At 53.7% G+C, this 15,366-nt stretch overlaps 5 protein-coding genes across 5 annotated transcripts; 3 read left to right on the top strand and 2 right to left on the bottom strand.

Moving 5' to 3' along the window:
• Positions 1–104: 104 nt before the first annotated feature.
• Positions 105–419, top strand: A1O3_05339 (F-type H+-transporting ATPase subunit F; the record flags this gene model as incomplete). The annotated part of the gene is made up of 3 exons (XM_007735464.1): positions 105–225; positions 279–344; positions 394–419. 3 exons carry the CDS (start codon positions 105–107, stop codon positions 417–419), a joined length of 213 nt encoding a protein of 70 aa, XP_007733654.1.
• A 996-nt stretch (positions 420–1,415) lies between these two features.
• A1O3_05338 (uncharacterized protein) lies at positions 1,416–5,349 on the top strand (the record flags this gene model as incomplete). The annotated part of the gene is made up of 2 exons (XM_007735463.1): positions 1,416–1,980; positions 2,030–5,349. The coding sequence occupies 2 exons, from the start codon at positions 1,416–1,418 to the stop codon at positions 5,347–5,349; spliced, it is 3,885 nt and encodes a 1,294-aa protein (XP_007733653.1).
• A 1,764-nt stretch (positions 5,350–7,113) lies between these two features.
• Positions 7,114–8,388, bottom strand: A1O3_05337 (calmodulin; the record flags this gene model as incomplete). Its single annotated transcript, XM_007735462.1, has 7 exons — positions 7,114–7,151; positions 7,357–7,569; positions 7,657–7,702; positions 7,828–7,907; positions 8,091–8,106; positions 8,177–8,242; positions 8,323–8,388. 7 exons carry the CDS (start codon positions 8,386–8,388, stop codon positions 7,114–7,116), a joined length of 525 nt encoding a protein of 174 aa, XP_007733652.1.
• A 1,154-nt stretch (positions 8,389–9,542) lies between these two features.
• Positions 9,543–10,304, top strand: A1O3_05336 (pyridoxamine 5'-phosphate oxidase; the record flags this gene model as incomplete). The annotated part of the gene is made up of 1 exon (XM_007735461.1): positions 9,543–10,304. One exon carries the CDS (start codon positions 9,543–9,545, stop codon positions 10,302–10,304), a length of 762 nt encoding a protein of 253 aa, XP_007733651.1.
• Positions 10,305–11,165: 861 nt separating this feature from the next.
• On the bottom strand, positions 11,166–14,996 carry A1O3_05335 (uncharacterized protein; the record flags this gene model as incomplete). The annotated part of the gene is made up of 1 exon (XM_007735460.1): positions 11,166–14,996. One exon carries the CDS (start codon positions 14,994–14,996, stop codon positions 11,166–11,168), a length of 3,831 nt encoding a protein of 1,276 aa, XP_007733650.1.
• Between the last annotated feature and the right edge of the window lie 370 nt (positions 14,997–15,366).

Below are 15,366 nucleotides of genomic sequence, written 5' to 3'. Positions count from 1 at the left end.
CCGCCACGACCGCGATGCTTCCAATCTCCACCTCGATAGCACAACCGGATTGAGCGGGTACTGACTGTCTTCAGGGTGTGGGAGCCGCCAAAAATGCCGTTCGCATGGCAAGGATAGCCAAATTCTATGAAAAACTACCGAAGGGTCCGGCACCAGAAAGAGCACCCAGTGGACTGTTGGGCAGATATCAAGCGAAATACTTTGGCAAAGACCCATCTCCAGCTCGTATGTTCCCTGAAGTATGTCAAAAGATCGCTGCAAATACTGATCGGCTATAGCAATCTGGCACGCCATTTTCGGGATCATGGCGCTTGGATACAGCATGGAGTACTACTTCCATCTAAGTAAGTTGGACTTGGATTTTGTCAGATGGGCTACACTGACACAGTTTAGGACATCACAAGAACAATGCTCACTGATTGCCCTCCATTGAACAAGTGAATAGCCTTCGGGCGGACTTTGTACATAAAATGGAATAAACTGGTTGAGCTTGACAGCAGGCCATCTCTCTAACCCTCACACTGCGTCAATCGGCAATGCATCTGATCACACATCTTCGCAAAGTCTTTGTTCGGCCTCTTGGCCATATTTCGTCGTCCACTTGTGTATCCTGTAGGGATTCATCTCTTTTCGCAATTGTGCTTCTTTCGGAACCGGACTTCTGGTTGCTGTGCACCTTCAATTTACGAGCGCAGTTAGGGTATGGGCGTGTGCAATCCTCGGACTCAAATTATGATATATGCCAGACAGGAAACGCAGACGACGGCCAAGTTAAGGACAGCGCCGTCTCATGGACTGTCACCCCATGCAGTTCTAGTCGCAGGACAATGCACGTGTCCCAATATGCTTTTGATAAACCGATCTGAAGTGGCAATAGGCCCATGCACCGAGCTATTACAGAGTAGAACAGTCTGGCACTCAGTGCTATGTCTTAGGTACTACTAGTACTGCCAGTGTACTACTGGGTACTGGCACGGGCGTACTCCGTAGCTTGTCACCGACTTCTGCCCATGCGACACATTGAGGCTTTCGTACTGCTAGTAGCAATTAATAGTCGAACTCTCCTCTACCCCGGTGCCAAGCCCTGCAATGCCGCAACTCCAGTCACTGCACGACTTCAACTGCGCTGCCTCCTGTCTGAGGTGACTCAACGACAACCACTTCTTTTCGCCACTGTATTTCTTTCCCTCGAGGTGTCGTACCCCTGCCCTCTATCTCTTCTCCTCGGTGCACTCGCCGAATCGCGACCGTAATCGCAAGACGCCACCGTCCGTGATCGGACATCGAAAACCCACGTTGGCAATTGTGGCAGACTACGACGCTCTTTAACAGGTACATTCTCACTTGGTGGCGCTGGCGCCTACTTCTTGCCCTCTGGCTGAATCCGAATCCTGTCGCATAGGTCCGAGTTTGTTATGGCAGAGCAGAGTGCGCAAGATGTGGTAAACCAAACTCGGTCGGTCGGCGACGCATCGCCTTCCGACGCACCTGCGACCACATCTACACCTGATATCAAAGTTTTGGGGGACGAGAATAGTGCTGTGGAGGCTGCGCTGAAGGAGAATGGAGTCCATACACTGTCGACCGTTAAGATGGAAGAGCTCGATGATACCGCCTCAGCTCGCTCTGACACAGATACTAGCCGTGCCGATGGTAGTGTCTCTGGTGACAAGGTTGCCGAATCCAAGCCTCTCAAAAAGCTGGCAGCAAAACCCGTCAGCTTTGCAAAGTACTCGGTGCCTAAAGTCATCGCTGCAAGCGCCGCGGCCAAAGGCAGCGACAAAGGTAATCTGCGCAACCGCTTCCCTGCGCTTCCGACTGACATGAGTCCAGCTGCGACGCCGAATTCGTTAGCTTCGTCGCTCTCCCAGGCCGGACGTCCACGGTTAGTCGCCAAAACTACGAGTGCACTGCAATCCCAGTCGAAGCCTTATAAGACCGCTACCCCTGACCCTATGCAAGTTTGGAACAAAAACAGAGGTATGCCTTTCTTCCGGATTGGGGCAATTATATACTGACATTTCAGCAGTAACACCACAAACCTCGACGAAACATTTGACCGACGAAGAGCTTAAGCAGCAATACGGCATCCATCTAACATCGCGCATCCAAGCGGACGGCGACGGGAAAGAGGCGAAATGGGCGGATATCGACGATGACGAGGACGACTGGGCCCCGGAAACTATTGAATGGAATGATGGCACCAAGAGCACCCTGACCCCCGCCGAGGTCGCTGCACCACAAGCGATGCAACAACCACTGACGCCTTCCGAAACGGCGGAGAAGCCAAAGCCTGCAGCTCCTCCAAAGATCCTGACTCCACATTTTTCCAGCTCAGTCGGCCCAAATGCCACTGTCCTCAAGCTTGGTGCAAGCGTGGAAAGACAGCAGGCACACAAAACTTCAAATCTCCAAAGTAAAGGCTCGTCTGAGAAGCCGTCCTTGGTGTCTTCGAAGACAGCTCTTACTCCTACGCCGGCAAAATCCCCGTGGGCGCCGTTGCCTCCGGTGGACAAGGTTTCGCCGGTAGCCATCCATCCGCAAATGTCGATGCCCCCGCCCAACCGCTTGCCTCCTGGCCACCTGCACACCCAAGGACCACCACCTGTGGCAGCCCCATCTTCGGCCAAGGAGATCTCGGCGGATGATTTCAATCGGTCCTGGCGCGATACACAACCAGGCCAAACTCGTGAGCTTTACATGCCAAATTCTGGACGCTATGAAGCAGTACCTGAGAGTCGAAGACGCATGTCTCGGAACGACCAGAATTTCAGAGCACCTGCCGTTCTACAACGACCAAACCAAGCTGACAGCCACATCCCGGCTGAGCCATCCGCTGCATTTCAGACACATCGCACAAGTACGGATCAAGCGCGGCGGAGAGCGTCTTCGACACTCTCTGGGGGAAGTGGTCAATATGGCCGACGGATGTCAATCAAATCTGGCGAGATGGCGCCTCCAGTCTTCGAATCACACACCCATGATGAGGATACAGCCATCCGACCACCTTCCAGAGATGGGCCACCGACATATCAAGCTCACAGCACAACTGAGTCTGTTTCGGCTGGGCCCCTTTCGGCGAATGATCCCGATTTCGAGGTCCAGCGCGCCCAGCAAAAAGCTCTCATGAAAGAAAAGATTGAACTGGCTAGAAGACGCAAGGTAGAAGAGGAGCAGCGGTTGGAGGCAGAGAAGCAAGAACGCATACGGCTGAAGTTGGCCTCTCTCGGGCTCGACCCCAACGTGGCTAGAAGGAAATCAGAGGTGACGGCACAGGATACCGAAGAGAAGAAAGACGGCGAACAATCTGTAGCTCCCTCAGCTTCCACCACCGGCGCCGCTACTACTACCACACATTCACCACCGAAGCCCCCTCAGCCGCTTGCGTCTGGTGAACCGCAACAGTACGGCATGATGAAAGTCCACCCCTTGGATTCCGTCAAAAAGTTGGGCTCTTCCATGCCTCGTCCCATCGAGCCTCAGCGAGTGCCTGCGCGAGTTAAGGTTGAATCCAGCTCAGAAGAATTCCGATCAGAGCCATCTCAGGTTGTTTCACCCGTCATGAACGGTGTGCGAGCAGGGCCGGAGTTGCGACGAACAAGCGGTCAGGAATCGGCCGGTGCCGCCGAACCGAGTCCAAAACTGCCCAAGCCGAGCTCGGTGACAAGCGACGCAAGAAGCGGTTGGGGAGACGTGCGCCACGATCATCGTCCACCGCAATCAGGTAATCTTTGGGGGTTGCCAAATAACAAATCCCTCGGGAATGGTACTTTTGACCAGGGTCTCGCAGGTTATGCTCCGCAGGACCTTTCACGGACCTCATCCACGGCGCAAGGCTGGATGAATAACAGAACCCCTCACGGGGGTCGATCGCCGCAGCCAGAATACGCGACTCACGCTCTTCCAGACAGCAGATCGTTGCCATATCACCCGGTCACCTCTCCGGATCAGGGCCCACTTGCAGCTGACAGTGAAATCGACTCTCTATTGCCAACCACCAAACCTGCACCCATCGCTCCACCGCAGCCTCAACCAGGCCACCCGGCAGAGAACAGTTACCAGAACAATACGCGGGCGCACGGGGTCGACGCTTGGAGCAACTTCCATCAAGTGGCTAGTCAACAGGAGCGTGCGGAAAATGAGCGGCTCCAACGAGAAATGGCAGCTCGGCGTGAAGAAGAGCTGCGAACAGGGATCCGGCAGGGGCCTCAGTATGTTTTCAACGAGACGTGGAAGCAAGTGCAGGTTGGCGAATCTGCCGACCAACGACAGGTTGCAAACATCTCCCAATCGGCCGTGCCAGCATCGCATGCCTTTGGAGCGGTGGGATCTTTGCCTGGCGGAGACATAGGTCCCAGAGCAATAGCCGGGCCTTCAGGCCGCGGGTCCAGATTCTTCCCACATCATGCCGGAGGCCATCCCCCTCTGGATCGACGGGCGTTCACGTACAGCCATCCGGAGCCGCCACGGACGCCGTCCCCCCCTCCGGCGGAAGAGTATACTCTGCACCCTGCATTTGATGGCATTTCGGCGAAGCCTGTTGTACATTTCCCGCGAGAAAAGGCGGTGGTCAAGCTACCGCCAATCATGCCACCGACGCCACCGAGTCCCGCGCGATCTCCAGTCGCCCCTGAGGCAGATACTCCAATGACCTGGGCGGCGAGAATATCCATGCCGCCCACAGCCTCCCAGCCAGGGCTTCGTACAGTTTCCACGCCACTTGGGCATAACCCTTCTTGGCAAGAACGATTTAATGGATTGTTAGGGAAGAAGGCTTCTCCTGCCAGGGACATGGGTCAGCCTGTCGACGCAGTCCTTGCGGTTGCATCATCAACACGAGAGCCTTTGGAGCCCCACCATACTTTCCGATCCACTGCGTCGGTCTCTCTTCCAACCCATACAGCGCTCGAAGTTCGGGTAGAAGACGGTTTCTTTGCCACGACCAAGGATGTTGAGAGCGAAGATGATCTATTCGAAGACAGAGAACCCGGCTCGTTGCCGGCCATCCACTTCCCCCAGGAGACTCCCATGTTATTGCCATGGGCCCCGTCCTTGGCCACGAGACCGCCGCCATCAGCAGTGGAGCCCTCGTCGTGTCAGCCTTACATGGTTAGCAACCTGTACGAACGCAGTGGCCCTCCAAAAGCCCAGTACGCGCTTATCCGGCTGCCTGGATCTACCAGGAACATCAAGAAGGACATTCCCGTCAAGGGAGTAGCAGGCAGCAACGCCGGCAGGCAGCGATTCAACAGCGGTGCCCCACACTCGTCTGGTTCTTACGGCGGGAAGAACTCTAGAAACAGAGGTGGTGTGCGATCTCGACATGTGTCCAAAGCACAAGCACACTGAGCTTATGCTTCCTCCCACTCTTTAGGACCAAGAGCTGGGGTCGGCTCCATTTTCAGGACTGCGAGGCATGACATGGCCTCGCTTTCAGCAGTGGTAGTGCACCCTATGCTGGAATCATTGAAGCAAAATCCTTTCGACTGTATTTCTTGAATTGTCGTTCAACATCATGGCCGGGGCAAAAGCAAACGACGCCACTACGGCCACGGCTCTAGGCTCTACCTTGCAGTGCCTTGGCCTTACTCATAGCATCATCTCGGTGGCCTTCCCTGCAAAGAAGGCGGTTGTGTACAAAGAGCTTTTTATGGGCAGGGGGTCTTTCTAAGGCCAGCAGAAATCGGACACTCGTCACTTGTGTGGAGGATTAGTCTTGCTTAGACCGAGCTGTTGTGGCTTTAATGGCTTAAATCTCTTTCCGAGTTCTACTCCCACTCAGACTCAGACCCGTACCATGACAGTCATGGAAGTCCGAGGACTTTTTTCTCTCTCTCTGACTTTCTCCCTTTCTGACTTTCTCAGTCTCTCACTCGCCACTAGTCTGAAATCCGAAGAAAGTCTTGTTATCCCTCGACTCGCTGCTGGAGACTCGTTTGAGTTTCGTGCAACGCCATCACCCGCTTGCCCAGATATATATATATATATATACATAACTTTGAGGAATCGTGCATATCTAGATCTAGATGCAAATCTGGATCTGAATCCCAAACCAGATTCAAAAAGGGGGCAGGGAAGTTCCCTCTTTCCAAATCCAAATCCAAATCCAAATCCAAAAGGGACTAGAGTGTTCCCTCTTTCCTTCCCATGGTTATATTATGATTGATTCAATTCAGTTCAATTCCATACCATACCTAGGTGGATGATTCAATTCAATTCAATTCAATTCCATCATACCTAAAGATTGATTCCAATTCAATTCAATTCCATACCTAGGTGGATATCTATCTGATCAGATCGGTGTGCGCCCCATGCATGATAACTAAACATTCCGCAGCCATTGTTTTTTTCTTCTTCTTCTTCATTTTCTGTCGGATCAGGTCCGTCATCAACCGTGTTTTTGTTTCGGTTTCGGTTTCACTTCCTTTCCTTTCCTATCATTTCCCTTGCCTGCGGCCGTGCGACCACGACCACGACCGACTGGCTCCTAAGGAGGCTCAAACATAGATCCAATGTCCGAAAAGATTCCATGGCAAAACCATGCGCAAAGGCCATGTCATTGCGAAGAGTCAAGCCAAAGCCTACACCAACTGTCCTTGGAGTTTGAAATTGAAATTGAAAAGATTGCATGTTCGTGCATCGCGACGGGCACTGGGCCGAGGCCGAGGCTGAAGCTGAAGTGGAAAATGAAGGCCAGAACAGTTGAAGTGGTCAAGTTCCTAAATCGGAAAATATAAATTCGGGCCCGCGGACCTGGACTTGGTGGAATCGATATGGAACTGTTGATTGTATGATATGATAGGTACGAAAAGGTCATCGCAGCGTACTGTAGGAACGAGACGAAAATCGGGACTGGTTCGAGATCGAGGTCGAGGTCGAGGTCAGGCCGTGCAAGCAGTCGAGTCGATATCGCCACCTTCATCCACGTCTCTGCCGCAACGCAAACATTATTCGAGATTGATCGAGGACGGATCTGAAGGAGAAAGGAACTGGGGCATGGCGAGGTAATGCGGACGTGTCGTGTCGTGGCAACGACCGTCGGTTCTCCTGGCGTCATCGGAACGAAAAACAGTAACTCAACGGAAAAGAAGGGCCTTTTGGCGGGCTCGTAGTTTATGGTTTGGGTGAGAGGAGTTGAACGAATTCCTCGTCTAGTCAGACTCTTGTTAGTGTGTGTTGATGTTGTTGAAACGACAGCAGCGGGGATTAAGAGAAGAAATGGGCAAGATCGCCGCAAAACCATGCAGGTGTAGATTGAATGAAGATCCAGAACAGATAGGAGTGTATGAAGTGGGTGGAAGACCAAAACAAAAATGGGTGTATGAAACGGGTGGAAGACGGTCAAGGTCAACGTACAATCTATCGTGCCGTTCCTGTCTTTGTCAGCCTCGCGGATCATCTCGTCGATCTCGGCGTCAGTCAGGTTCTCGCCGAGCGACTTCATGACCTGGCGCAGCTCATCTGCGGAAATTGTGCCGCTGCCGTCCTTGTCGAAGACGTCGAAGGCGGCGCGGGTCTCGTGCGCAAAATCCTGTGCCTTGACGGTAGTCGACATCATTTTGAGGAATTCTACCGTCGTCAGCATTGATTTCCTAGTCGTACAGAGGGGGCGCTATGAAAGAGGGGAAGGGAATGGGCAGGAAGCTTGCTCAGTACCTTCGAAATCTATGCTGCCGGAATGGTCGATGTCGACTTCATTGATCTAGAAGGGAAAATGCAATGTGTGGTCAGCAGGCCGTGTTGGAAATACGCGGTTGAAAGGGGATGAGAAGGGTAAGAAGATAGTTCCCAAGAGGGGTGTGAAAATGCCAAGTATAGCAGACATACCATGTCCTGCAGCTCCGAGTCTGATGGGTTCTGGCCGAGCGAGCGCATGATCTCGCCGAGTTCCTCATCCGTGATTGTGCCTGGGAAACGAACAAGCTATTAGAACGGGACGTTTGATGAGTGTAGGGATACGTCGCCCGCATCGTTCTGAGTCAAGGCCAATTGCTGTGATAGTAGTAGTCTTGAAAAGATGTTCGGTCTCTCCGACGACAAGGCTGAGATTTCAAAACTGGAGCTATTGCCCAATGCCACATGATGCTTACCACTGTTATCTTTGTCCTATTCCATGCAGATGGTTAATCAGACATGAAGCGAAATTGTCATGCTAGAACAGAGGGCTCCAACTCACGAATAAGGCGAACACGTCCCTGTAAGCCTGGATCTCCTCATCGGACAATTTGGCTGATGTCGGGGTCTGCAAAGCGGGCCAAGGTCAGCTTCACAGCAACTGACAGAGACGAGCATGGAATGGACTTTGGTGACAAGGCCACATACCATTGTATTCTTGGTTGAGGCGGGGCCTGTGTTGGTATTGATCTTGTCGACTTTTGGTGGCGGCATCGAGTCGGGAATGTACGTTGGAGGGGGGGAAAACCCAGCAGAAATATATACGTAGCAAGGCAGAATGAGTCTTGGTTGGGGGAGTGGTCCAGGCCAAGGGCGGCTGAGATTGGACAGGGATTAAGTAGGTGCCCAACTGATCTGGTTTGGAGATGGGGTGTTCAGCTGACAAGGGGGCGACGAGTCCGGGGCCGAATGTTACGAGTCCTGCCAGGGAATGTGTTATCAATCAGGCTGCAACGCCGCTTCTGTGTGAGCTGGCTTCTAGAGAGAGGAGGGTTTGGGGCTGAGCGTCGAAATGAAAGCTGGAAGCTGGGCAGTCTTTGGGCGCTACCGCTACCCCGGCCCAAAGGATCCTGGTGTTGCACGTCCTGCTGGCAAGAAGGGGATTGGGTCCAGATAGTGTCAGATCATACCTTAGCGTAGTAAGTGGGCGGCCTGGTGGAGGGATACGAGAGGAATTTGACTGCGTCGAGGGGGGGAGAGGTGAAGAGGTGGTGATGTGATGCCTGGAGGGGGGCCTTACACGTGATCAGTTTGATATTCACGTGACCATGTCCAGCCTTCAGCATCACGTGCAGGAATAATGGCACGGGCACGTGATCTGGCATGTGACCATGAAATATATCTTGGCACCGGACTTGAATGACCGTCATTTCAAACGTCGAGCCTCGTTCGGCGACATCACCAACACCACCACCACCACCACCATCACCAGAGAACTCGTCAGAGAGGATAGTCAGGAAAAGTGCCAGGAACTACATTGACAAGGGAGTGTGGATATAGACAGACCGTCTGCTCATTACACCTGCATACATTCTACTCTTACATGTTGGCTCGAGCCATCAGGCTCTCATCCCATCGTCGACCGCCGTCCATAGCTATGGCGCTCCACCAGGCGACGGGCATATCGACTACCTCTCCCAAGGACAAGCTGATCTGTAAGTCTACCATCACTGGCAGGATATTAGACGAGCCCGCATGCTCTGATCTGACACCCGTCCCACCTTCACCGTACCATTGTCCTTGTGCCATGCCCGTCATCTAGGACATGAAACTCCGGTCCCAAGCGCATCTCTCTCTCTCTCTCTCTCTACACTCAGTCTCAGTCTCAGTCTCAGTATCAGTATCAGTACCTTCCCCACCCACTAACAATGTCTCTTTTCTCTCCCCTTCCAGTCGCTCCAGGCCACGACCCGAGCGACGCTCACCGCGCCGCGCAATTCACCAAATTCCGGCTCCGGCGCTCCGACCTGTCGGACGACCCATTCATCCAATTCCACCAGTGGTTCAGCGCGCCACAGTTACAAAGCCACATTCCGGAGACGGTCACGCTGTCGACCGCGGAGCTCCCCTCGGGCCGGGTGTCGGCGCGCACCGTGTATTTGAAAGAACTCGATGCGCGCGGCTTCGTCATCTACTCCAACTTTGGGACGAGCCGCAAGGCCGCCGACCTGGCCACCAACTCATACGCCAGCCTGTGTTTCTGGTGGAAGCCGGTCGAACGCCAGGTGCGTGTCGAGGGCCGCGTGGAGCGCCTGACCCCGCAAGAAAGCCAGGTCTACTTCAACACCCGCGCCAGGGGCAGTCGCATCGGCGCCTGGGCCAGTCAGCAGACCAGTGTGCTCGTGCCTCAGTCGCCATCACAACCGCATGTCGTGCGGGCTGGTGGTGAAGGCGACGATGACGCCGACGACGGCCGTGCCGAACTCGAAGCCCGCGTCAAGGAAGTCGAGGCTCGCTTTGACGGTCAGGATGAAATCCCCGTTCCGCCCTTCTGGGGCGGCATTCGCATTGTTCCAGACACGGTGGAGTTCTGGCAGGGTCGCGAGAGTCGCTTGCACGATCGCTTCCGCTATACACGGTTGGAAGGCGAAGGCGCCACGGGCTGGAAAACGGAGAGGCTGAGTCCTTGATATAGGTCCTGAACCCACACGGGCTGGAAGACGGAGAGGCTTAGTCCCTGATATAGGCCCTGAACCCACACGGGCTGGGAAACGGAGAGGCTTAGTCCCTGATACAGGTCCTGAACCCGGTCAAGACTAGGTAGTAGGTAGGTAAAAATCATGGTACTAAGGTCATACAATCACAAAGGTGTCGAGGGATTCAGAATCAAAAGAGAGGTATTGATATTACTTGGTCAAAGACAATCTCAATCGCATTCGACCCCATTGAGTCCTACATACCTAGGTAAATGGCAGGACTGCCCGTAGCAACCCACAACGGTGACCCCGAGGATCTAACGGGATTTCTTCACCAAAGTCACTCTCCCACATAGAAGCGTTGATTACAGTAGATCTCGTCCCGACTACCCCTTGCTGGTAGGACTCGAATGTTCTGACCTAGGCGGCCACCTGCCCCCGGTCCGTGTCATCTATAATTAATTGAGTAGAGTTCTTTACGCTTGTGTTCTGTTGTACATGAAGTCCCGTTCCTGTTTTCCAGAACTCCAAATCCGAGAGCTTCGGCCAGCTCGCTGCGTCCAGCGCCTCGCCAGACCAGATCTCTAGCAAATGCTAGAATCGCGCCGAACCCTCGCCCATACGCTGTCGCTTCGCTATCGAGGACAGGCCGGCGTCAAAGCCAAAACGCCCGTGTCGTAAAATCCACACCGCACAGCCCATTGTGTGGCTGTCGCCCGTGGTTTTGGGTATCATCGTCCATCAACAAAGGAAATTAGGATCGAGGCAAGCCATACGTGGCCACTCTCGAAACGTGAGCAAGATCGCGAGAGATCATCGCGGATTTGCTCGAGCTTCACTGCCAGAATTCAGCGCTCAGGCAGTAGCTCCTTCCACCAACGCAAGCACCTTTTCGGTGACTGCGGTTGGGTACCCCTTCTTCAGCATTTCTTGAACGACTGCGTTGGCGCCGGCACGGTCTTCTACAGACAAAAACGCCCGCGTCATTGCTTCGTATGTGCTCGGTTCGCGTTTCTCCCTACCAAGTTGGTCGTAAACGGCCTTGGCTTTAGAAACATCACCTTCGCTCGCCCAGCCGTGAATAAGGGTGTTCGCAATGTACGGGGTCATGGACACTCCACGTTGTGCCATGTCAGTAAGCACCTCGGCAGTGTTTTTGACTTCGTGGTTGGCCACCATCGCCTCCAACAGGTTTTGGTACAGGGTATCGGTCGGTCGGATATTTTCGACATGCAAGACAGAGTCGAAAATCGCCTTTGCCGCAGGCAAGTCATGCATCACACACCCCTTGGCATGGATCATTGACCCGTAGTGGAGTGCCTCGGGCTGGACACCGGCGGTTTTCATTTCCGCAAGAATACCTTCAGCCGCGGCAAAGTCGACGGGCTCAAGTGTGGCATATGACTCGATCAGGAGCTTGTACGTGTGCGAAGTGGGCTTGATATTCTTGGACTTCATTCGCGCATAGTACTGAAGAACCTTGCTTCGATCCCGCTTGGTATTGAGGAAGTATTGAATGATGGAATTGTACGGGGCTGGTCGGGGTCGGTAATTGGGCGCGGCCTCCATCTCGTCAAACATGTCCACGGCGAAACGCTCTTCACTGGTTCTGCAAAGAGCGTTGACCAGCGTGCCGTAGGTGACAGATGATGGACGGATGCCGCGACCTTCCATGTCACCGAAGTATCGAAGACAGTCGTCGATACGTCGAGCTTTGCCGAGCTTGCCAATCACCGCATTGTAAAGGAAGACACTAGGAGCAACTCCCTCGGACAATGCGCGCTGGAAAATCTTGACAGCCTCAGTGGCTTCGTCGTGGGTCCCCTCGAGAGTCGTGATATAGATGCCGAAAGTATTGGCCGATGGAGCGGCACCCATATCCAACAAGTCTTGATGATACTTGGTGGCTTGCTCACGATCACCAACAGTCAAGCACGCCGCGACCATTGAGTCCAATATGGTGATCCATCCGGTTCGAACGGATGGAAATTGCAACGACATAGGTACGTCGGCTTGTGCCATACCCAAGATGCTGTGAATAGATCTAGGTTGTTTGGCTTTGCCGGCAGCAGTGATGAGTTTGGCGTAGGCGGAATAATGCAAGTTCCTGCCGGCGCGGCGAACGTTTCTCAACCGAGCCAGACCATCGTTCAGGTGGTTTTCGATCCGTCCGCTGGTGCTCTCGACCAACTCGGAGATTGCCTTGGATGCACGGTAGTCGGTCGTGTGGGCGTATGGGTCATATGCGTCCGCCACAGATACATTGTCCACAACAACTGGGTGAGGTGGCAGTGGTGACTGAGGTTGCAGGTTAGCAGGAGCAGGCGGACTGAGGAGTTGCTGCCAGCGGTGTACAAGGTCCGGACGAGTGGCGCCAACCTTGGGAAGACTTTCGCTGACGACGTGCACCGTGGAGGGATCCATCAGGATGCCGCGGTTGAGGACTGTCTCCAGAAGATGAGAGAATCGAGCCACATGCGCCATGTCGACGTTCTCCCGAGACATCAACATCTGGGCCTGGACGTGAAGGGCGAGTGCGATGTCCTGAGCATTGAGCTGATGGACGCATTCGGGGCCCAGGCTTGCAATGGCCTGCTCAGCAACCGGGGAAACGAGGCCTCCATTCTCAATCATCGCTCTCAGTAATGCAATACTCGTAGGTGCAGAGACCACAGCTTGCTGTTGAGAGAAGGCTTCACCGAACAGAAGAATGGCCTCGTCAATCTCTGCAACGGCGAGCTGGAGGCTGACTTCGCTGTTGGCTCCAGCCCGAATGCGTTGGAACATGGATCGTGCTTCCGAGGTAGCTTCTTCAATGGAGCCAGCATCGACTAGGGCCAGAGTATACATGGTCGCAAAATCCGTACTTGGAATGATGGGTAGTGAGCCCGCATTGTTCCAGGTCGACTTGGCTTGAGCGACATCACCAGCACGGATGTACATTGCCGTAAGGGCCATGACGGGCTCGGCTTTCAGGTTCGACACCGTGATGGTATTGAAGCATTCTAAAGCTTCACTTACACTGTCCCCATCCGCAGCAGCGACACATATCAGGGACAATGCCTGGTCTCGAACCAGAGCTGGCAAACTGAAATCATTGAGGCTTGAGATCGCGGCCGAGTAGGCTCTCTGGTCGAGATGATGTCTCACAAGACCATTCAAAATCAAGGCACTCGTCAATTCTTCTGAAAGCGCCTGCTTGTTAACGGACTCCGTAAACGATTGCAGGATCTTTTCGTAGAAATGAAGCCCGGTCTCTGGAAGACCACACGCATAGTATGCCTTGATCAAAGCTGCGTACACCTGCATGTCCAGTGGGTCATTGATAGCTCTCCTGATGGCCAGATCCCTGTACTCATCATACAGGGCTTGGGCAGCGTGGATGTCTTGCTTTGAAGCCTGAGCATCAATGACAACCGTGTATAGTCGAGGGTCAAGCTGGACATCCTGGGCGGCCATGTCAGCCAGCAGGTTGTTCATATGATCAACCAAGCCGGCTTGAGCGCAGGCCTTGACAAGAGCATTGTAAACTGATGTTGAAAGGGAGAAGTCTCGCAGAGTGGCACGTGCAATGTTGTAAAGTTTGGTGGCAAAAGCAAGAGAGGTGTCGGCAGCATACAGCTGTTGTTGTCTGGTAGCCGACGGGAAAACCAAGGCACCGTCACTCCCGTACCGAGATGCTCGTTCACCAAGATGTTTTTGAACTTGGTACGCCTCAAGGCTTCTTGCGGCCAAAAACCGCAGAAGAATCGAGTATGAGGTGGCATTGAGCTCCACGCCACGTTTGGTCATGTCACCATAGACCTCGAGAGCTCTCGGCCACGGCTGGTAGCCGCTACTTAGATGGATGGCGGATATCAGAATGTGATTGTATGCGTCGACACTGGGCACGTGACCTTCCCTGATGATCGCTTCAAAGAGAGCGGGAATCTCGGCATAGCATTGTTGCTGGCCTAGCAGAATGATCTGGTTGGAGAGGGAAGATTCGTCGGAAACAGAAGAAGCGGGTTCCGTTGATGCAGTTTCGTGATCTTGGGTATAGGACGAAGATTCGAGATCAGTGCTAGTCTCCTGGACCGTGGAAGTGGCCGGGCTGGAGCGGAGAACAGGACTGCCGGTCTCTTCGTCGTGGACCGTTGTGTCCGCCAGCTGGGACAACGCATCCAAGTCTTGAGCCTCTCTCTCATCCAACTTGGGCCATGATTCCACTTCAGAATTCTCTCCCACATCTTGAATCTGCGGAGTCGCACGCTCACTGTTCACTCGGGAGGCAGACGGTCGAGCGGTGGGTCGGAGGATAGCAACGGCGCGCGAGTCGAGCCGCTGATGTTTTGAAGGGACCACTTTGTCCTGTTGCTTCCACCCTATGCTTCTCGCGACCTGATGTTGTTTCCAGTCTGAGTCGTCACCCGTTTGCTGCGCATGTTGCCAGGCTGCGAAGTATTGTGCTAACCCCGAATCTCCGCCGGAAGACTGAGAGTTATAGCCAGCCTTGGCTCCGGCGCCCGAGCCTGATGGACTCGAGAACACATTTTGAAGTTGTGCAGTCTTTGTGAATTTGGCGACCGGGTAATTTTGAAATTGTCCTAGAGACTGACCAGCAGCGACAACCGAAGGAGCATATGTATGAGCGATTCCCTTTGCAACGCTGACTCGAGCAAGATGTGCGAAGGGCTTGAAAGGCATCTAGGGAATTGAACTTCTCTTCTGGTGGAAGAGGAACGTGCCGAAAACGAATGGAGGTGAACAAGGCAGGTTCATTTGACGACTTGAGAGCCGCCAATGAACGCGCAGACCGAGAAGGACAAAGGGTCGAATGGTAAAGAAAAAGTGTCGAGACACTCACTCGGAGTGGAGTGTCTGCTGATGGTCGTCGTGTGTCGGTGGTGAGGGTAGAGGGAAGGAATTCGACGTTGGTGAGTCTCGCTTCATTAAGGTACTGACTGGTATCTACGGGCCCACGCCCGACGTACTCGTAAAAAGTGATGCCTGGGGAGCCTGGCGGAGTGAACTGGAACCGCGACCGAGTGGTGACAAATGGAACAGACTGGCTGGA

The sequence above is a fragment of the Capronia epimyces genome, assembly GCF_000585565.1.
Source record: "Capronia epimyces CBS 606.96 chromosome Unknown aczIQ-supercont1.4, whole genome shotgun sequence".
Taxonomy (NCBI): domain Eukaryota; kingdom Fungi; phylum Ascomycota; class Eurotiomycetes; order Chaetothyriales; family Herpotrichiellaceae; genus Capronia; species Capronia epimyces.
Note: the sequence above shows the minus strand (reverse complement) of the source record. Positions and strands in the feature narration are given on the sequence as shown.